This window comes from Rhinolophus sinicus, linkage group LG03, assembly GCF_036562045.2.
Source record: "Rhinolophus sinicus isolate RSC01 linkage group LG03, ASM3656204v1, whole genome shotgun sequence".
Taxonomy (NCBI): domain Eukaryota; kingdom Metazoa; phylum Chordata; class Mammalia; order Chiroptera; family Rhinolophidae; genus Rhinolophus; species Rhinolophus sinicus.
This window is the reverse complement of record NC_133753.1, coordinates 140,470,001-140,492,151: the sequence shown is the minus strand read 5'-3', so window position 1 is coordinate 140,492,151 and position 22,151 is coordinate 140,470,001. Positions and strand designations below refer to the sequence as shown.

At 36.6% G+C, this 22,151-nt stretch overlaps 1 protein-coding gene across 1 annotated transcript in view; it reads left to right on the top strand.

Annotated features, from left to right (window-relative positions):
- Positions 1–632: 632 nt before the first annotated feature.
- The window catches only part of ADGRV1 (adhesion G protein-coupled receptor V1), a 503,501-nt gene continuing 481,982 nt past the window's right edge, over positions 633–22,151 (top strand). Inside the window, exon 1 of the mRNA XM_019734240.2 lies at positions 633–772. Coding sequence (XP_019589799.2) covers positions 751–772 — 22 coding nt within the window. The 5' untranslated portion in view covers positions 633–750. The remainder of the gene's footprint in view (positions 773–22,151) is intronic.

The window sequence follows — 22,151 nt, the reverse complement described above, 5'->3', positions numbered from 1 at the left end:
GAGACAGGTAATTTACCCAGATGTTGACCTCAGTCTCTACTTAAAAGCGTATGTTAGAGTAGATTCCTCATTTCTACTATTTCATCAATTTATGCGCAAATTCTCATGGAGTGAACATTTCGGGGGTGCTTAGACAATTTAAAATAAATGTGTTTAGGAACGAACAAGACTCAGTAAATGGGTTTTCTGCCTGCAAAGAAAACCGGGAATTGCTTACCGCAGAGTACCCAGGGTGGAGTCACCGCTCGCTAGGTGAGGCGGTCCCTTGTGTTTGAGGACACAGACTAGAAAGTTTAGTCAAAGATAACGACTAGACAGCGCGCACCGAGCATTGCGCCGGGGATGCCCCGGCAGAGGCAGGGCTCGGGCTTTACTGAGAGCAGACCGGTCGGCATAGCCGCCTCGCTGCTGGAAGAATCCATTAGGGATGGTCAAGGCAGGGTGTTCCCGACGCTGGAGCGCGAACCTGGCTGCCCGCTGCGCAGACAAGGGCGCTCTGCCTTGGGAGGCCACCCCCGCTCCTCTGATCAGGTGAGCGCAGCCCCGGGCGCCGCGAGTCCTATTGGAGCAGACGGAACTCGGAGGGGGAGGAGGAAGAGGGGGAGAATAAAAGGAGGAGGATGGAACCAGTTTCTCGATGGGAGGACGGGAGAAAGGATAAGCATCCTCCGCGCAGCGTGAGGACGCGAGCGAGAGGCAGCGCGAAGGTGTGAGAAGGCAGGACCGGCGGGGACCACAAAGTGCGCGCGGATGTCGGTGTCCCCGGGGCTAGGTAGGCTTTGACTGGAGTGGGGTGGGGGAGAGGATGGTGCTGCGAGAATGCGGTGCCTCAAGGGAGCGCCCGGGCATCCGTGGTGGCGCGGGATCGCTGATCCGCACCTGTTGCTGGAGGCGGGCGGCGAGGGCGCCGGGAGGCAGGCGCACCCCCGCGCGGCTAACCGGGCAGGGCTGCCCGCGTGCACGCTGCCTGCGGCCGAGGCTGAGTGCGGAGTCCCGCGTCCCTGCCCCCCGCCCCTTCCAAACCTGCGTGATCTCAAAGAAGGTGAGCAGTGAATGAGCGGAGGGAAAAGTTTCCTTTCTTCCGTTTCTGCGAGTTTGAAACCCGAACCCTAGCTTTAATTTTAAAACCTCTGCTTGGAAAATGACTGACCCCAAACGGCGCGTCGTAGGTAATAATAATAATGGGGAGGTTGAGAGAAACGTAAGAAGTCGTATGTTCCACATTAACCGCTTCGTCGAAGTACTTTTAGTGAAATATATTGATGTCAGGGGGGTTGAAATTAGCCTGGAGCTGTAGAATATAATAAAAAAAAAAACTTACACATTTTTAATGTCTTAGATTACTTTAAAATTTTTTTTTTTTAATTAAAATTAAAACTGAGAAATTCCTGCATTGTTTGTCAGGGTGAAACTGATTTTGAAATGCAATATTATCTTATTCTGTGTAACTTTTGTTTTAAAGTAACTTTTTTACATTTCACAAAACCCACAGTCTTTAAAAATGTGTATAATGTGTATATATAAGCTGCACACTTTTTAAATAAATTACTGATATCAAATCTTAAGGGTGCATAATTCTGACAATTGGGTAAAGCTCAAAAGTGTGCCTTAACTAATACAGCGTTATTTTAAAATTCTTGCTGAAGTTATTAGGTTAAATTACTAAAGTACTTTTCATTCCTCTTTGTCATTTGTTGAAAGAGCTAGACAACCGGAAAAAAAAAGAAAAAGAAAAAGAAAAAGAAAAAAAGGCACTAAAGGAAAGGAAAAAAGATGTTCTAGTTAGGCTCCAAATGAACACTAAGCAGTTTATTTTGGGGTAATTTCCCGGGTCACGGGAATGCCAAATACACTCTGCACTGTGTTATAATAAGATTGATTGAACATACGGGATTAGGTATAAATATAACACCCTCCATCTACCATTAACCTACAGTGACTTTGAATTGGACATACACCCATCCTTCTGGGCCTTAGTTTCTTCATTTATAAAGTAAAGCGATTGGACTAGGTGGTTAAAAATACTTATTTCAGCTAGAAATGATGTGTCTCAGGATTAAAAGAAGTAATTGAAAAGTATACACTAAAAAAGAAGTATGACTGAATCCTATCTTCATGTTCTGATTTCCATAATGAATGCCGTTAGCAGTTATCCTGTAATGAATGCCTGTTATGTCATGGATTCCAAGAAGTTTTTTACATAGATTGTTTTATTTAACACTCACAATACCATAAATTAAATAGTATTATCCCAATTTACAGATGATGACACTGAGGTGTGGAAAGTTTAAGCACCTTGTCCAAAGTTCCCCAGTTAGTAAGAACTGGATCATGGGTTTTTTTCATGAGCGCTCTGAGCATCTGCACTTTACTGAATATGATGATTAAAAGCTGAAACTGCCTGTAAAGAAATAATTTTAGACTAAAATTTAGATTCATAATGGAGTGAAGATAAATTACGTAACAACACCGAGTCTCGATATTATCAGATACAGATATGATTGTGATGTATCAGTGAGCATTATTATATTTTAATGACAATTATAGTTTTATGTTGTATATATATGTGTTTATCAGATATTGAATGCCAATTACATTCATTGTCAGAAAATGATAACGAGATATATTTGAAACACAAGTGCTTTTATGGTAATAAAAAGAACAGTTAGAAATAATATGGGAAGGCAGAGGCTAGTGATGAGAAAGAATATTTCAAATATATTTCTACTTGGAGAGATCCTTGCCCAAGCTACCCCCAAAGAAAAAGAGTGGTCACAGCAGAATTAGCTGTGACCAAACCCCTTTGTTCGTAATTATCATGATGAATGATAATAGTATGTCACGTTTATTGAATGTGCAGGAATTCTTCTAGTCCCTTTAAATAGACTCTATTTAATAATCAAATAGTATTATCTTAATTTGTAGATAAGAAACTGAGGCAGAAAACTGCCCTGGGAGGGCCCACAAAGAAAATACATTTTGCCTTAGGTTAAGTGTGTGATCATTTATTGTTCAGAAATTTGTAGGCAGTGAACACGACGTTGAAATCCTTAAGCACTGGGAGAGACTTGCAGCCAAGCTAGACCAACCCCTTTAGTTTATATATGGGGAAACAAATCTAAAAAAAGTTAAGAGACTTACTTAAAGCCACATATTCTGTTTTCCCGTTTATGACTTTAATGAGCTGTATATTTCCAATAACTAGTAAGTGAGAAGCATGTTAATAGGTTAAGTTGATCATTAAATGTTTGATTTATAGCCACTCAACCAAATGCTGCCTCCTGCCCTTTATATTGCTGTCCTAGTGTTACTGAAAATTTCAGTAGGATACAATATTGGATACACTAGGGATACAATTAGGATACAATATCTTTGAGGATACTGACTGTATTATATATTTCTCTAGTATCTCTAAGGTTTAGCAAAGTGGTTAATATATTGAATAAATGGCTTTGTTACCTATTTACCTGTGGCAAGTCATTATTTTATGCACTGGGTCCAAATCTGCACAGTGGAAGCACTGTGCCATCAACAGTTTATTTCACCTGGAAAGCAACTAGACAGTTTACAGATGCTTATAAAGCATATCGAGCTCCTTAGATGATGATTGTTAAATTTGATTATAAAATATAATATTTTACCATGGAGAGATTTGGATGGGCATTTCCGTGATTTTGTGGGAAAAATCACCCAGTGAAGTATTATACACAGTTGAGTATGCATTTCTCTCTCTCCCTCTTTGACTTGGAAATAACAGTTTTTTCTAATTGTAAAACTAATACAAAGTCATTTAAGAAATTCAAACAGTACAGAAAAAAAGTAAAATCACCAGGAACTTCACTGTCCAAAGGTTTTGGTAAACATCCAGCCAGAGAGATGTCTTTCTTCCCTTAACTCCTGCTGAATCAGGGTGAGAGCTGAATTATTTATTGAAACTGTTTAAGGTTTAAAGCTCTATTTAGTTTTAGTATTCTATCAATTTCTGGCAGCTCAAACTTATATAAATAAAGACATTTGTTGAGAAATGAAGATAAACATACTACTAATAAACTGGACTCTTTCTGTCTCAGGTACAATGAAGTGGTATAGAAACTTGATTTCCCTATCCATGGGTGCGTATTTTTCTCCCCTCACAAGGCAGGATTGGGGGATACCTAGGAGGCGTCTTTGCATGTCTGGAGGGCTCCCCAGTATGCCAGGATGTCAGGCCACACAGGAAGCCCTAGCACCTGTGATCTGTTGCCCTGATAGAGGTGTAGCAGAGGAGCCAGGTGGAGCTGGGACACAGGAGGCTATGGAGGACAAAGGCTGTGTTTTCAGATTGCACTGTGATACAGTATGCACTTTAAAGTGTATAGTCCCTCCCCCAGCTGCCGGGCAGGGGTCATGCGGCCCTTTCTGGTGTCAGGCTTACGTCTGTCTGTATACCTCACAACGAGAGCACGATGCTGATAGGGCATTTCTCATGTATTTATTCAGCATTCGAAAAAGCCAGATTGGACCCCACTCTTTCATATAAAGGGCAAACTGGCTGTTGGAATAGTTGTCCATAAATAAGTTTTGAACTAATACAAAATTATTGTAAGTTATTAGGTATAAAGGGAGGCTGAGGGTCTCTTTGAGAGGGACAGTAACTTTTTCCATATGCATTTGAATGTAATTACATTGAAAATATTCATGTTTTAAAGATTATATTATTTGATTATTTTAATTTCATAAATTTGTTATTCAAAAATTTTTTTCCCTTGGCACATTTTCTTGATTTGTAGTATGTGAGCCTAGAATTCTTTCATGCTTTACTTTATTAGGGGCTTAACAGGGCTTAAATCCAGCCATCTGTTCACAACTTGGCACATCAGCACATTGGAGGTGCTGGTAGAGGCCAAATAAATTTCCCACATTTTAAAGGTTAGGGAAGGAGCTACCTTTATGAATAGATTTCACATGATTCTCAGCAAGACAAGAGTGCAGAGGTGGACTAAAAATACATTTCCTTCTCTGAAGCACAAGGTCCCCTGTTTGTAGTTTTGCTGAAAGGCAATTAGCATTTCAACTAGCCAATTTGGTTACATGCAACGAAGTACTTGGGTTTCTAATTTGCTGCTTTCTGTCTGAGGCTGTTGAGCTCTAGCTCTTAGGTAATCCTCTTCAAGTAGCCTTCTCTCCAGCACAGTTATTGTTGCTGGTCTTAAATAACTAATCAACAGAGAGTTTTCCTGGCTTTCAACTGTAGGGCAAGGAAAATGAAATGCCAAGCTAATAAGGAGATGATTGTAATTATCAAATAGTCATTGTTGAAATATGGCACAGGTTGAAAGATACAGAATAGCTTCAAATAAAATGCAGCTTCAAAAAGGCATTGTGTGGCATTCTTAATAGTTTATTTCTGAATGTGGTATGCATAATAAACAGAGGATATGTATATATATATATATATCCATATATATATATATATACACACACACACACACATATATATATATGAATTGAGTAAGGTGACTCAAAATTAACAAGAAAAAGCGGTTCTTAACTATTTATATTGACTTTTCTCCTTTGCTGAAGGAAAGAATTCCATGGGGAATATGTGTAAAAGAAGATAACTTTTTTTCTTATGTGTTGTAACAAATGAATGAGTGCTCTGAGGCAATTTGCGGAAATAATTCAAGGATTTGTATTTGTGTACTAATAGAAAATAAGATATTGTTAGCTTCTTTAGTCATGAATTTTGATAACTAGGTAATATTAATATATTCATGTATGTATTCATTCCTCTGAAGGAATGACTGTACGTTATGATAATCCTTTTGTTAGGATAATTGTAATGATATTATCCTTTAACCCATGTCATGGGGCACTAATTCAGTTTAGCTCATCTTTGAATGCAACACCGTTTTTTGCAAAGTTGTGCTTACGTAATCATCTGGAAGTAAAATAGTACATTTCTCAGTTTTCAAATAATGTTTAACTGAAAGAAGGCATAATAGAAGTGTTTTAAATACAAGGCTTGCAAGTGATCAATATAATTTTGAGAATAGATAAGAAAGACTTGCATTTACTGCTATGTTTCTAATCTGTGATATAAAGAGAAAGCCCTATCTGCAGCCTACAATTAGTGTCATTTGTATGTTATTCAACTAAGTTCAACAGCATTGATAAGCAGGAATGAAACAAAGAAGGCTTACCAATGTCCTCTGGCAGACTCGTCAGCTAAGGATGGAAAATGATCTGGGAGCAGTGGGACTTGATCTGGACTTAGAAGAATGGTGGAGGAGAGGAAGTAGGGAGAGAGAGAGAGAGAAGGTCTTAGGGAGTAGCTTGGATCAAAGGAGCAGAGGTAAGAAGGATCCAGGTGAACTGTCCCAGGTATACATTAGATCAATCTGACTGCAACTGTTGAAAGAAAAGAAAGATGGCTGGAAGTGCAGGGTTGGTTTTAATTAAAACAACAATAATAACAAAACTGAGACATGATTCACTTACTAAAGAAAAAAATCACCTTTTAAAGTGATTTTTCAGTGATATATATTTACAAAGTTGTGCAACTGTCACCACTCTCTATTCCAGAATATTTTCATTATCTCCAAAAGGAATCACGTACCAGTCAGCTTTCACACCCCATCTTCTCCCCACCTCCAAGTCCCTGGCAACCAGCCTACTTTCTGTCTCTACAGATGTGCATGTTCTGAACATTTCATAAAATGGAATCATATAATGCGTGGTCTTTTGTGTCTGCCTTCTTTCACTTACCATGTTTTAAAGGTTCAGTATGTTGTAGCACATATCATTACTACATTCATTTTTATGGCTCAATAATATTGCATCGTATGCATATATTACCTTGTTTATCCATTCATCCATTTGGGTTGTTTCTACTTTTGGACTATTATATTATGGATATTTGTATGAACATGCATTTTCAGTTCTCTAAGTTTTATATGTAGGAGTGAAATTGCTGAATCAATAGCAAGGGTGGATAAAATAGCCAGGATGCATTTAGAAGAAATATATTCCTTATATACATTCCTTATAAGCTCCGGGTCATATTACGGGGGGGCACATGCATCAGGTATGGCTTGAAGATGTATTACCTAGAACTTTGTTTGCATAGATCGCTGCCAATTAACATTTAGACATTTAAGGGACCAAATTGTGACAAAACAGGAACAATTTACAACCTACAACTTCTCCCTCACCACTGGCTATAGGGTTTCCCAAGAAGGGAAGGATGGTAGTGGCTGGCATAATGATTGAGTTATCTAGGATATGCTAAAATCAGAAAGGTGATTGTATGTTATCTGAGGTACACTGAATTCAGTTCTCTGATGACTTTCTGCCTTTTCAATAGGGACTCATCTAAGTGATACTGGTTGAACTACCAAAATGAGAAAAAACTATTTTTTCCTTCTAAGACAAATTATGGAAGCTTTAAAATATTATTTTGTTAATGAGGGCAGTTCAGTAAATAACTTGATTGAGAATTGGTCTTTATGTAAAGACATGCCCAATTCAGATATCACTAATTTGAGTGTGCGTGTGTGCACCTTTATGTATTTGTTTCTCTGAAACCTTAACTGATTTTCTGAAAGGGTCTGTTGTACTTTATAAGATTAATTGACATTGGAACAAAGTCTAATTTTGGTAGAGGCAAACTATTTTAAGCTCTTTTGAAAAAAAAAAAAAAAAAAAAACAAAAACAACACCTAAAACTATTGTGGGGGCAGAGTCCCAGAGAGCAGTTTCCAGGCTCTCGACCTCACGTGGAAAGGTGCTGGCTTGGGTAGTAGATGGCCGTCGGCTGTGGCTAGTTGGTTGTCAGCTGTAACCAGTTAGCCAATTAACCACTGATATAACTGCTGCAGCTGCCCTGGAGAGTCAAGAGTGAGTCGAGTTGAGTCACTCAGTTGGTTGGCAGGCAGAGAAGTGGACAGCAGGTTGCAGGTTGTGTGGCTCCAGCCTCCAATGAGACTATAATGGTATGACTTCCCTACCTATGGCTCCGTGGGTATTCCTTTTTGGCCTAGCCATATCCTGCTTTCTTATGTGGGGAGCGGGACCAGAGACCCCGCAGGCCACCCCGCATGACAAATGGCGGAGCTAGTAGGGTCTCCCGCACGACAACTATATTTGCTTAGTGCCTTATGGTTTGCAACATATGTTCATATAAATTAATTCATGTAATCTTAATAGCTATTTGGTTGTAAGTTAAGTTTTTTTTTACTTTATAGATGAAATGAATATTCATAAAGTCAGTAAAATTAATTAAAAACAACAAAACCCACGTCTTCAATTTAATGTCCAAAAGTTGTCCACTTGTTAATAGTCACAGTAATGTAATATTTTGTTATCTTGATGTCTCATAAAACTATTTCTAATAATTTTAAATAACTGACTTCTTAAATAGCTTAATATAGATAAATCAGTTTCATCTGGTAGCATTACATTGAAAAACCTCATTATAATAAAATTTCCAAACCTTAGACAGGTCTTCACTTCTTTTGAAAATTCATTACCAAAATGGTAAATAATTGGACATAATCTTTGAATACCAGTGTAAAACAATTCAATTATTTTGTGGCAGTTTTACATGATGTTTAAGTACCTTTCTTAGAGAAAGTCAACAAACTTGGGAAATTGTTCTTTTTCAGGTGACTATACCTACTACTTGAGACCTTGATATTATATGATTAATAGAATTCCAGACGCTCTTTTAAGCTTGCAGGGGATTTTATTTCATCCTCTTTTTATTTCTTACTATTACTCATGAGTGATACTATATTGGGGGTTGGTCTGTCATTCATTTGTTGTTTACTGAGGCACTCTATCATGGACTTGAAAAACACACTGAGCTGGTGATTGCTACTTTCATATTTTATTGCAGATACTGACCTCAAAATTTGTTTAAATTTTATAGTGATAATGATATTTTTAAATCCCAATGATTTCATGACAATATGTTTAGAAATCTTAATCCTACTCTTCTAGGCAGCCAATGCCTTTTCCCTCCCTCCTCAGGCTCACTTCTTTCAACACAGGAGGTGGATGTAACTCACCATGGATAGAATTAGTCCGTATACTTTCTTGGCTTCTGCTCTTGTTAAAGTATCATGTCAGCCACAAATAAAATCTATACCGACAACAAATTATCTTGCAAATGGAAAGTCACTGTGGGTGTGAAATTGTACATAATATGACCATTCTTATTACATCATTAAGCATTAGGTACACTAATGTTCTGTTCACTAGACTATACTGTAGGGTAGGCTAGGCCGCCAGTAAGAGGCTGAGTTTGATCAGAGAGAAGTGAAAAAAGATGTACACTTTTCATTTAATCGCATTTTTTTATGTGATAGAATGTATCAATATAGTGACTTGTAAAATTATCTTCCCTATATGATTATTAGCAAGATTTCTTTGTTAATAGAGAATATTAATCTAGTATTTTATTTAGTTGAGAGCATGGGGTTTGTATTCTGGCTTTGCATTTCTAAGGTATAATCTTGACAAATATATTTAATCTTTCTGTATCTCGGGTTCCTCATCTGAAAATGAGCATAATAAAAGTGCCTATCTTATATTTCAAATGGTTACTCTGAGGAGCAAGTAAGTTAACACATGCAGGGCAGTTAGAAGAGCACCCAGCACTAGTAAAGTTATCTCCTCTCAATTCCTGAAGAGAATTTAAATTAACTTTGAAGCTACTAGAGCTCAAGCTTCAGCCCCTAGCAAATTTTTCTTGTTTTTTATTTTTGTAGGCTCATTTTGGATCCTTAGCACATTAATCTTCAGCCATTTTATTTCAAATATAAGCACTTTCTTGAACCCTCAAATTGGGTTTCATTCAGGTTCCTATTTTCATGTTTGCTCCTTTGACCCATGAATCTTTCTAGGGCTTATTTTTAAAAATTTCTAAGCAATGCTGCTTTATTTTTGTGTTTTAGTATTATTAATTTTTAAATGAATTTTATTATATTCAGAACACAAGGTCCATATGCTAACTCACTTTTTGGAATTTGTTGTAAATTTTTATAAACCTCTCCTGTGTGATCAAAAGAACATGGTATTCTCTGATTATTGGGGATATATTCTGTATGCCTATCAGATAACGCTTATTACTGTAACTGTGTAGTTCAAATTCTCCATATCCTTTGTAATTTTTGCGAACTTGATATATCAGAGAGAGAGAGAGAGAGAGAGAGACAGAGAGAGAGAGACAGAGAGAGAGAGACAGACAGACAGACAGAGACAGAGAAAGAATGTATTACTAAAATCCCTCACTTCTTTCATCTCTTTGAAGTTCTATCAGTTTTTGCTTTGTATATTTGAAACGATGTTTTAACTTTTATTATCATGTGGTAAATTTATATTTTTGTTATTTTGTTATTATATGGTGACAGTTTTTATCTAATAGTAATCCTTTTTGCCTTGAAGTCTATTTTGTCTGTTAGTAATAGATAACAGTAACATTTCAGTAGTATTTGCCTGTTATTTCATGAACTTCAGAAAGAAATCCCAGAAAGTTCTAAGATATAAGAAATGTTGACTAAAGTAGAGAGTAAACATTTGTATAAATGAAGAAAATATCAGTCATTGAATTCTGTGACCAATTCAAATGTTAAATATTGAGAGTTAAATAAAACATGACATAGCAGAAAATTAGCATGATAGTGGCATTTGTGTGATAGATAATTGGCTTTAACTATTCCGTGATCCTTTTATTGTTCAACAGTAAGGTGCCGATATTAACTTTAAACTTAAAAGTTTACAGGACAAAAATGGAATCTCTCAAAGAACAAACAAACAAACAAATCCACAAGCATAGCAAAGGGGGAAGCATGAGAAGCAAAAATAAAACTATGTAAGTGCTAGGTAAAAACAGAAAACAAGATGGCAGGCAGAAATCTAAGTGTAAGACCAATTATAGTAAGTGAATATAAATTGAACTGTTCAGTAACAACAGAATATCAGAGAAGACCAAAAGTATGGAAAGCAATGACAAGTTCTTTACAAGACACACATTAATCATAAGGATATAGAAAAGTTGAAACCAGAGAACGCAAAGAGAGATAACAGCCCCTAAGAATTTTATTTTTGTAGTCTCCTACTTGAAGAGGAGCCTTAAATTATGTATGCTTCGGCTATTACCAACCACTCTAAATGGCTAAAAATAACTTCTTTATTTGAATGGCTAAAAATAACTTATTATTTTGCTCCTGAATCTACAGTGTAAGTAGGACTTGGTAGGGCAAACATGATAAGAGACAGGATGTGGAAGCTGCCGGTTTTAAGGTTTGGACCTGGAAGCTAGTACAGTATTCACTTCCACTGAAGTCTATGGTGAAGTGGCCATAGAACTAAGATTTAAGAAAGAGGACATATAACCCACCTCTCAGTGGAGAAGTGTCAAAAAATTGTGGGGCCATATTTTAAAACCATCACCCTGCTGTTGTTTTTTTAAATAAAAATAATAACAAGAAAAGTAGCATCACGGACTACTTTGTTGAGTGGTAGAAATTTTTCAGAGCGTGTGGTTTCTGGGTTTCTTAAAAAGGAGAAAAAGCCACTTTGACTTCCTGATGACAATATGTGTATTTTTTTTTAATTGGCATTTTCAACTGAGGCACCAAAATACATACATACATATATATATATATATATATATATATATATATATATATACATATATATATGTATATGTATATATATACATGTGTGTATACATATATACATGTATATATGGACACATATATACAGGTATATATGGATACATATATACATGTATGTATATGTATACATATATATGTGTATATCTATATCAGATGTAAAAGTGAGTTCTGAGAAATTATTGAGACTCAGAATTTCAAAGAAGATAACAGAAAACTAATTGCCTAACATTCGAATTTCTTCGTATCAACTATATAAAAAAAGTCAAATGGGTGAAGTAAGAGAATATTTTCTGAGGAGAGTTTGTATTGGCAGAAGTGGAAGTGCTATGAGTATCCCTGTCTTGTTTGTATCTGTGCCACATCTTAAGTGTGGTAACCAAACTCCTTGGAGAGTTTGATTTGTAGTTGAGGACCACAGCAAAAAAAGTTCCTGAATAATTCCTGAGAGAGCTAAGGTGGCCTTTGGCAGGATGGAGGGATATATCTGGGCTGAAGTACATCACCTCCCACTGCAAGGCGAAAGAAAGTGAGCCCCAAGGGCCAGCTATGAAACCCATGTTAGGGGGATTAGCCTGAGGTCATTTTAAAGGGATCTTGCCAAAGAGGACAGCCTATTGGGGAGGCAAGGGGATTTCAGTAATAATTTGCTGTGGATATGTTGCCAGGAGTAGAAGCTGAGGGGTTGTCTGACTTAGCCAGCTTGAAGAGAAGCACATCCTAAGTCTTGGGGATTGAAGTTGGTGGTGCCCAGCAGTGAAATCTGTGGAACCTGCAAAAGTATCTACAAGAATGACTCAGCCAGGCTGTAGAGAACAAAGTCATCTCATGATAGTCCAACCAAGTAAGAACCTTTTTAACTCCTTTACCTCTCCTCAGTCCTGACCCCCACCTTGCTCTACCCTTAGTGGGGTTGGAAAACCAGTTGGCCAGCTGAGGAACAAAAACTCTAGATGGGTAAAAAAGGAAAGAAGGAAAGAAGAAAGATGGGCAAAAAAGGAAAGTGAAAATAATAACAAGAAAAGTAGCATCACGGACTACTTTGTTGAGTGGTAGAAATACAGTATTGTTTACTCCAACAGTAAGCCACCAACCTGCAGCAGGCTGTAGTTGGGGTAAGAGTCAACGTTAAATTAAAATTATTATTGATTTTTAAAAATTATTATTTGGTGTTGGCTAGTAAATATTTTTATTATGAAAGCTTTCAAACATACACAAAATAGAGTAGTAAAATGAACCCCTTTACGCCCATGACCCAGAATGGGCAATTGTCAGGATTTTGCCATACTTGTTTCATGTAGCTCTACATATTACAGAATGCAGCTATAAAATGTATGGATAGTTTCTTATGTAACCACATGCTATTATGCCACCTAATAAAATTAACAATAATTCCATAATGGCATTCAAGAATGAATCCATATTCAAGATTCTTTGATTATCTCAAAGATGTCTTTTTAGAGTTGGATTCTTCTAATTAGAATAAAATAACTTATAGATATCCCATCTGACAGTCTCTTAAAGTCTCCTTGAATCTTCTTTCCACCCCCATACCATTGATTTGTTGAAGAAACTTGGCAGTTTGTCCCATAGAATGCCCATGTTCTAGATTTGAGTGTTTCTTTTTGAATACTTTATTTATTTATTTATTTATCTCCTCGCCCCTCCACTGTCTTTTTTTTTTTTTTTAAGTAAACTGGGAGTTAGTTGGAAAGCATCTATTGGTTTCAGGTTCTGTTTTTTGGGCAAGAATGCTACATAGGTGGTGCTGTAAACTTTATATTGTGTCATGTTATGTCTGGTTCTGTCACTTTAGTGGCACTAGGAGTCAGCGTGGTTTTAGGTGTTGGAAGACCAATGCCCTCACTCACAAATTTTCCATTAACTTCCCTCTCCAGTTTTAGTTTTGAGATACAACTGACATATAACATTGTATTAGTTTAAGGAGTACAACATAATGATTTGATATATGTATATATTGCAAAATGATTACCACAATAAGTTTAGATAATATCTATCACCTTACATAGTTACAAGTATTGTTTCTCGTGATGAGAACTTTTAAGATGTTCTCTCAGCAACTTTCAAATACACAATACAGTATTGTTCACTATAGTCACCATGCTGTACATTACATCATTACATACCTGGAACTGGGTTATCTTATAACTAAGAGTTTATACCTTTTGACTACCTTCAACCCTCCTGCCCCACCCCCCTCCTTTGGCAGCCACCCGTCTATTTCTATGAGTTTGTGTGTTTTTTTCTTTAAGATTCCACATATAAGTGAGTTAATACAATATTTGTTTTTCTCAGTATGACTTATTTCATTTAGCATGAGACTCTCGAGGTCCATCCATGTTGTCAGACTAACAAGATTTTCTTCATTTTTTATGGCTGAATAATTGTGTGTGTGTGTGTGTGTGTGTGTATTATCTTGAAAAATGCTTCAGTGAACATGGTGTAGATAACTCTTTGAGATAGTAATTTTGTTTCCTGCAGATAGATACCCAGCAGTAGAATTGGTAATTCTATTTTTAATTTTTTGAGGAACCTCCATAATGTTTTCTTTAGTGGCTGCGCCAATTACATTCTCACCAACAGTGCACTACTACATTTCTCCACATTCTTGTCAACACTTGTTCTCCTGTCTTTTTGGTTACAGCCATTTTAACAGGTATGAGGTGATAGTTCATGGTTGTTTTGATTTGCATTTCCCTGGTGATTAATGGTGTTGAGCACCTTTTCACATACCTGTTGGCCATTTGAATGCCTTCTGTGAGAAATGTCTATTCAGTTCCTCTGCCCATTTTTTAATAGGGTTGTTTTTAGGTATTGAGTTGAATGAGTTCTTTATATATTTTGTATATGAACTCTTTACCAGATATATGATTTACAAATATCTTCCCCCATTCTGCCAGTTGCCTTTCATTTTGGTGATGGTTTCTTGTGCTGTGCAGAAGCTTCTAAGGTTGATGCAGTACTACTTGCTTATTTTTGCTTTTGTTGCCTTTGCTTAAGGTGTCAAATAAAAAAAAAAATCATCGTGAAGACTAGGGTTTCCAAATTCCTGACATTTTGAAACTTTTGGAGATCGAGAATGGGAAATCGTATTTCCCGAGAATTCTCGAGAATTCTTGAAATCTTTTTAAATTTTCATTGATCATCTGTAATAATAGCTGTAACAGTAAATGTTAATAAACAGAAAAGCCATAGAGAAGGTGGGGCAACCAGGGTTCATGGCCCCAGCACAGTCTTTCAGATGTTTTGAGACACTCTTATATGTAAAAGGTTGACGCAAAACTTGAGTAAATAAAATTTGCTAAATGGAAGTCGACCGGAATTTCATGACTAGTGCATCTCTTGCTTTGAGCGCTAAACAGGGGTCACTACGGTATCATTTTGGCTAGGTTTCTGTTATATTTCAGGTTTTCTCAAAATATAAACAATGTAATTAATACAAACTTTATTTAACCAAACCTTATAGTATACAATGAGTTTTTACATATATCACACAATGTATTAACATTCTCAATCTCATTTAAATATTTTATTTATTAAATTAAACGTTAATAGAAAACAAAAGCAAATATTATTCGTTTGAGAAATTAAAAAAATATTTCAAATAGTTTTTATTTGTCATTTTTAAAATGAAACTTTAAGAAACATAGAGCATTAATTGCCCGATCAGACAATCGTGATCTTCGCTTTGTAACAAATATATTTGATGTGAAAAAATTTCTTTCATTTTCTGTAGACATTGGTCGAACTGTTATGAGTGCATCTAAAAGCATCTTCAAGTTGGGAGTGAGAGAATGCATTGCTTCATATAAGCTCATTTGCTTCCTTAGAGGAGCAAAGATTTTGTCTGCATGCATGGGGCTAGGTTTGATGTCAAAATTGATTTTGCTTTAGTCAATTCACACTTCAGATCAGATTCTGATTTAATGTCAGAACTCTCTGTAAGGACATCCTTTATTTTTTGTCTTGGAACTTCTTCTGCTGTAAATATTCCTTTAAAAAGTCTTTCCATTAATGACTTCGCCAGTCATGCGATTTCATTCTTACTTGACAAGGCAAAAAATTCATCCTCTTTCATCTCGCATAGACAACCAGCGTTGCTCAAGTACTTTGTGAGAGACACAAGATCTCTATTTCTACGTTTAACCAATTCAAATTTTATTTCCTTTAAAAGCATTAAGAAACAATTAAGAAAGACCTGTATTGTGCAGCGAATATTTATAGCTAAAAAATGCTACAAAACATTATGATATGAGACTGGAAATTATTGTAATATTGGATTAAAATATTACTACTGCAAGTTGTTTTTAAATAGATAGACTTACCCACAGTTGCTGAGACAGCCAAGAACACTCACATGCATCACAATCGGCAGCCTCAAACAAACTGATAGAATGTGATTGGTAGTATTGGCCGTCACTTTGTGGAAACAATTCATCATGGAGAACAGAAAAGTTTGTATTTATACACAGAGAAATATTTATTTTCACAGCCCAGGATTTGACTACGATGTCATATTAAGGTAAACTACCTTAGATTTCCTTAGTTAGTTCACCTGAAGATGACTGTAGTCAAATCCTGGGTTGTGAAAATAAATATTTCTCTGTGTAATGCAAACTGTTTTCTGTTCTCTATGATCAAATGTGCTCGATTTACAAGAGCTAGAATTAGCTGGTCATGTGATATCTGATTCTGGTGTCACACATGCATGTCTGGTGGTGTGTGGTGTTATAACCCAATGTAACTTTAGATAGCGATAAATAGGAAAAATGTCTAAGACATACATTGTGAGTAGTATATTTATTTCCTGTTCTGGGTATTACTGGGTTCAAGGAGCCGATTTTTATGATTTCCCGACCAACTTTTCTTGGGATTCAGGAACAGGAAAGCGAAAAAAATTCCTGAGAATGGGCAGGAAGGAATTGCCACCCGGAAACCCTAGTCAAGACCAATGTCAAGGAGCTGCTTACCCCCATGTATTCTCCTAGAAGTTTTATGGTTTCAGGTCTTACATTCAAGTCTCTAATCCATTTTGAGTTGAGGTTTATATAATTGTTTCATCCATGAATGATCATTTTCTTAATTATTTTATCAGGAGTTGCAAATAGGTGCTTTTCTAACTCATTCTTGCCACATTAGCTGGAATTAATTAAGGATGAACTTTTTCCATAACAACTATTCTATTTGGTTACCTTGCAAAGGAGTTTACCCAGGATAGACAGGTAAATAATAAATATTTACCCAGATAAAAAAACACATATTTAATTATTCCCCTTTAAATGTTACTTTCACAGGAAGGAGTTGATGTCCTAGTTGCTTTCAGTGGTGACCAATGTGATAGCGAGGTAGATTGATTTTTGTTTCCTTATGAACATAAGGATTAGTATGTGCTATGTCTTTCAGACAATTGCAATCATTATACTTTTACATGTGCATAAATTTTAGTCTTTGATTAATGGGAACACTTTCATATTCCTTTTATGCCCCATTTACTTGACCCCATTAATAGCTTCTTTGCTGGTGCAAGATGTTCAGGTTCATTTTCCACATTTCTCTCTCCAGACATCAGTTGTTTCTCTAAGGAGCTCTGATTCCTTTTAGTGGGGAATGGTATTTAAAGATGAAAATGCAGGCACTAGTGATGCTTATTGTTACTGAGTTGTCATTACTTCTAAAGCTTTTTAATGGACAGTCAGGAAATACGTATTTTTACAAAGAAAAATGTCTGAGGTATTACTGATGTTTTTAATTTAAGTTTAACCTTATAGAGACTTTACATATTTTCTTTGATTTTTGTCATTTCTTTTTCTCTTATGTAATTACTTATTATTATTTGCACCATCCTACAATATGTATACTTTCAAAATGTATATTTGCAGCATATAAAATATTGTTCCAAAATATATATTCCACAATATAAACATTTAGTTTAAACATAATACCAATATTTCCACTGACAATAAGAACACTGAATGAGTATAAGTACAAGCTTTCTTTGTACTTGTATTTATCCTTAGAATTTATTCTAAAGGAAGACAGTCAAAATAGTATGTTTGAAAACCACTAGAAATAATTATTTTGTTTGTGTGATTACATCACCACTTGATATATGGCTATTTGTTTCAGTTTGTTTGCCTACGTATAGTTGCATTTGCAAAAGAAACATTAGCAATATAAATCCAGGGCTAGTAAAAATGGTTATCTATAGGAGAAGAAAAGGAATAGGTGGATGAAAGTGAGAATTCTCTGAATATACCTTGTTATGTAGGTTTTTCTCCCCCTTTCTTCTGCCTCCCCCAACACTCCGGTTCAAGCCATTGTATCTCAGTCTAGTTGTGTAGGACACAGCTCCCTGGCCCATGCTGGTATTATGAGCCTTGCATTCCCCCCGGCTGAGGCAGTCGGTTGCCAGTCATCGGTTGGCAGCTCTCGCCGGCTGCCAGCCACCCACTCTGGCTGCCAGCCACTCACGCCGACCTCCAGCTGCTCACGGCTGTGCAGCTCCAGGGAGAGCTGTTGTTCACAATCTTTGCTGTAGAGGGCGCAGCTCACTGGCCCATGTGGGAATCAAAGCGGCGGTAGGAGCACAGAGCTCCAACCACCTGAGCCACCGGGCTGGCCGGTTATGTAGGTTTAAGCTTGGATTCATGCAAATGTCATATGTTTCAAAAATAAAAATTAGGTTTAAAATGATCTACTCCTGGAGGTATAAAGTAGTCTGTTGAATATATGAGTCTGGAATTTAGGGGAGAAGTTTGGCTGGAGATGTAAATTTGGAAGACTATGTTTAAAGCAGTGAGGTGAATGAGATCACAGTGAGATCAAGTATAGATGGAGAAGAGGTCTGGGGCTGGAAACTGGAATATTCTACGTAGACATCAGGAAGAAGACAAGGATCCAGCAAAGGAGGCTGAAAAGTACTTAGTGAGTGAGAAGAAAAACCAGATGAATGTGACATCAAGAAGCCACAGGAGAAAATGACTCCTGAAGAAGGAAGGAACCACCTGCCCTTTCGGTCACTTTTTGTATTGCTATCCTTCCAGTATATCCTAAACTACAAATAAATATTTAAAGAATTATAGGAGGGAACTGAAGTTAGGTAAATGGGAGATATTTAGAGTGGAAGGGCATGTGCTCTGGTAATGGGAAAACAAGTCCAAGTTAGAAGAGAAATTCAAGTAAGCCAACTTTTAGACTACCTTCTAATAACTTCAATCCTCTTAGTTGATTTTGCTAAACTTAAAAGGAACGCTGGATTTAAAATAGGATCAAGTTAAAATGTAAAGTTGGAAGAAAGAAAATAAACAAAAAGTATCTTTCATGAATTGTAAAAAAATACAAAGAAAAATGATACAGCTATCTTTTTTAAAAAACCAGTGGATTCGTCTGAATTTTATATTAAATGAAGGGACAATTACCATGATAGAGAGAGCAGAGTGGGTGGTATAACTTCAAAGTATTCTGTGCCCTGGACACATTGATCAAAAGCAAAATAATAAAAGACACTGGTCTGAGGGAGGCATTGCTTTATTAAAAAAGACTCCCTATATTTCAGTTTATGGCACCATATCTTTTAAGGCAAAGTCAAGAGATGAAAGATACTGCAGTTGATGCACACAATGAATTCTATAAAGGCTTCCTTTCACTTGTGAATTCTCTTTAAAATTTTCTTCAAAGGTAAGTTTTAGGTATAAAGGATTTCATAGAAGGACATGAAATACATGTGTTGGAGGGGACTGTATGTTCTCTCCTCAAGTAATGTACTGCAGCTGAAAGTAGGAAATGGAGAATGGAAGGTAAAGAAGAAAACAGCTTAGAAAAAGTACAAAAATGGTGAGAGATTTGTTTATATTCTTGTTTTGATTAAATGGTATTTCTGCCTTTTATAAAAGCACTTCAGTACTAAACATGTTCAGAAGTTCCCTGTTTTGATAATGGGTTGATAATATATTCATATAATTCTAATTATAAGGTTGTAATTAATCCCTGGGGGTTTACATCTACAATTCAAGTGTTAGACTTGGGGTGCTAAATGACCTTAGTTTTAGGGTGTAGTTTCAGAGTTCTAATTCTTGGTATTTTGCTTTACAAAAACAGCATCAGAAATGACCAAAGTAAAACATATTCAGTTAGAAACTATGGAAAATCTAGAAAAGCACAAAGAGAGCAAAATTACCTGAAACTTCTCTCTACTAAAGGTTGGCCACTGTTCTTCCAGTTCTTTTCTATGTGCATACTCATTTGTATACATAAATGTATGTGTATGTTTAGTATTTATTTTTTATGTAAAGCATTTTATTGTAGATTAACATATTACATCACAAAATTCATTTAAATATTCTCTGATATTTCGTAATATGATAGTCTATTATTTTACATAAATATGAATTAAAATGACATACTTGATTGGGAGAATTAATGTATATTAAAATGACTGGATCATGAAGAGAGATGTTTAAGTTGTCTATTGCTACATAAATAGACCACACTAAAACTCATGGCTGAAATTTATGATGAGCTCTTAGTTCTGGGATATGAAGGGCTTAGCTGGGCTCCTCTTGCTTGGAGTTCACCATAGAATTGCAGCCAGATAGTGGTGAGGATGCAAGTATCTGATGCTTAATCACTCACATGTCTGGTGTCTGGGTTGTGATGTCATGTCTGAACATGACATGTGGACAGCTGGAAGCTGTCCAGGTATCTGTTTCCATGCAGCCTCTTCATGTGGCTAACTTGGGCTTCCTCAAAACATGGTGGTCTCAAGGTTGTCAGATGTCCTGTGTTGTGATTGTCTTCTGTTGGGACCAGCATTACAAGAGGACTGGGCAGAAGCTTCAATACTTCTTAGCCTCAAAAGACCCAGAATATGATGTCTCTGCTGCCTTTTGTTGGCAAAGCAAATCATTAAAGCCCAGAATCAAGGGGAGAGGAATAGCAAAGAATTTGCAGCTGTCTGGAATCTGTTACAAGTGGTTCCATCTACTTTTTGCATCTACTTTTTGAGTAGAATAATGCACTTTGATTCCATCTTGCGATAGTAGGAGACTCACATCAATCATGTTATATTTTCATTTTACTACTGTTAATTGAGAAACAGATACTTGTGTGTGTGGTTTTTTGTTTGTTTGTTTTCTTAAGATTTTATTGGGTAAGAGGAACAGGACTTTACTGGGGAACAGTGTGTACTTCCAGGATTTTTTTCCAAGTCAAGTTGTTGTCCTTTCAATCTTAGTTGTGGAGGGCACAGCTCAGCTGCAGGTCCAGTTGCCGTTGTTAATTGCAAGGGGTGCAACCCACCATCCCTTGCTGGAGTCGAACCGGCAACCTTGTGCTTGAGAGCCCGCGCGTGCTCCAACCAACTGAGCCATCCGGGAGCTCAGCGGCAGCTCAGTTCATGGTGCCGTGTTCAATCTTAGTTGCAGGGGGCAGAGCCCACCGTCCCTTGTGGGAATTGAGGAGTCGAACCAGCAACCTTGTGGTTGACAGCCCACTGACCCATGTGGGAATTGAACTGGCAGCTTTCAGCTTTAGGAGCATGGAGCTCTAACCGCCTGAGCCACCGGACCGGCCAACCTGTGTGTTTTATTTTAATTTTTAAAAAGTGAAAATGTTATGTGTAAATTTGCAGTTTTCTTACTTTTTACCCTTGAACATTTTCTCAAGCCTAGAAATATTTTTATAGAAGTTTTTCAGTGACTTCACATCGCTGTTATATATTATTTCTTAAAAGATAGGTCTTTACTCAAAGATTGTCTACTGGTGTTGCTATATTAAAGGCAAAATAAATTGCTCACCTGGAATTGCAGAAGGGTCAAGCAAACCAATTTAAAGGGCTAAAATAATGAGAGGAAGGAAATAACTGCTAAAGGAAAGGCATAACTGCTAATGGCTCATTATTACGTAGCTACTAGGGAATTGTAAACGATTTAAAAAGTTAACTAATCAGGAACTTGTAATGTGATTTCTTGTTTTAGTTGCTAAAAATAATTTCAACATAGAGCCCTACCTCTTGATATATATATATCCTGGTGGAAACTATGGTTTTGTTAATATAAATTGGGTGAATTAATAAAATGTACAGTTATCGTGTGGTTGCTATAAGTTAGGTAATGTGCTAAGAGTGTTACATATATTATCTAGTCCTCATGACTACCCTTTGAGATAGATGATTTAATACCACATTTTCATGAGAAAATAGGCTTAGAGACACAACTGAGTTTTAGAGCTACCAAGCCATTCCCCAAGCTAACACAGATGGTAAGGGCGGAGGCTGGATTTACCCTAGGCACTGTGACTGCAAAACGTGTGAAGTTTGAGTAATACAGTTTCTTCTTTAAAATAATAAAAATGTATTGATCATGATTTGGGATAAGATTAAATGGAGAGGAGGATGCAAAGATAAATGAAGCATGACACCCCTTTTTGAGACTAAAGTGTAGAAGATGAGGGATGTAGTTATAAGTCAAGGAA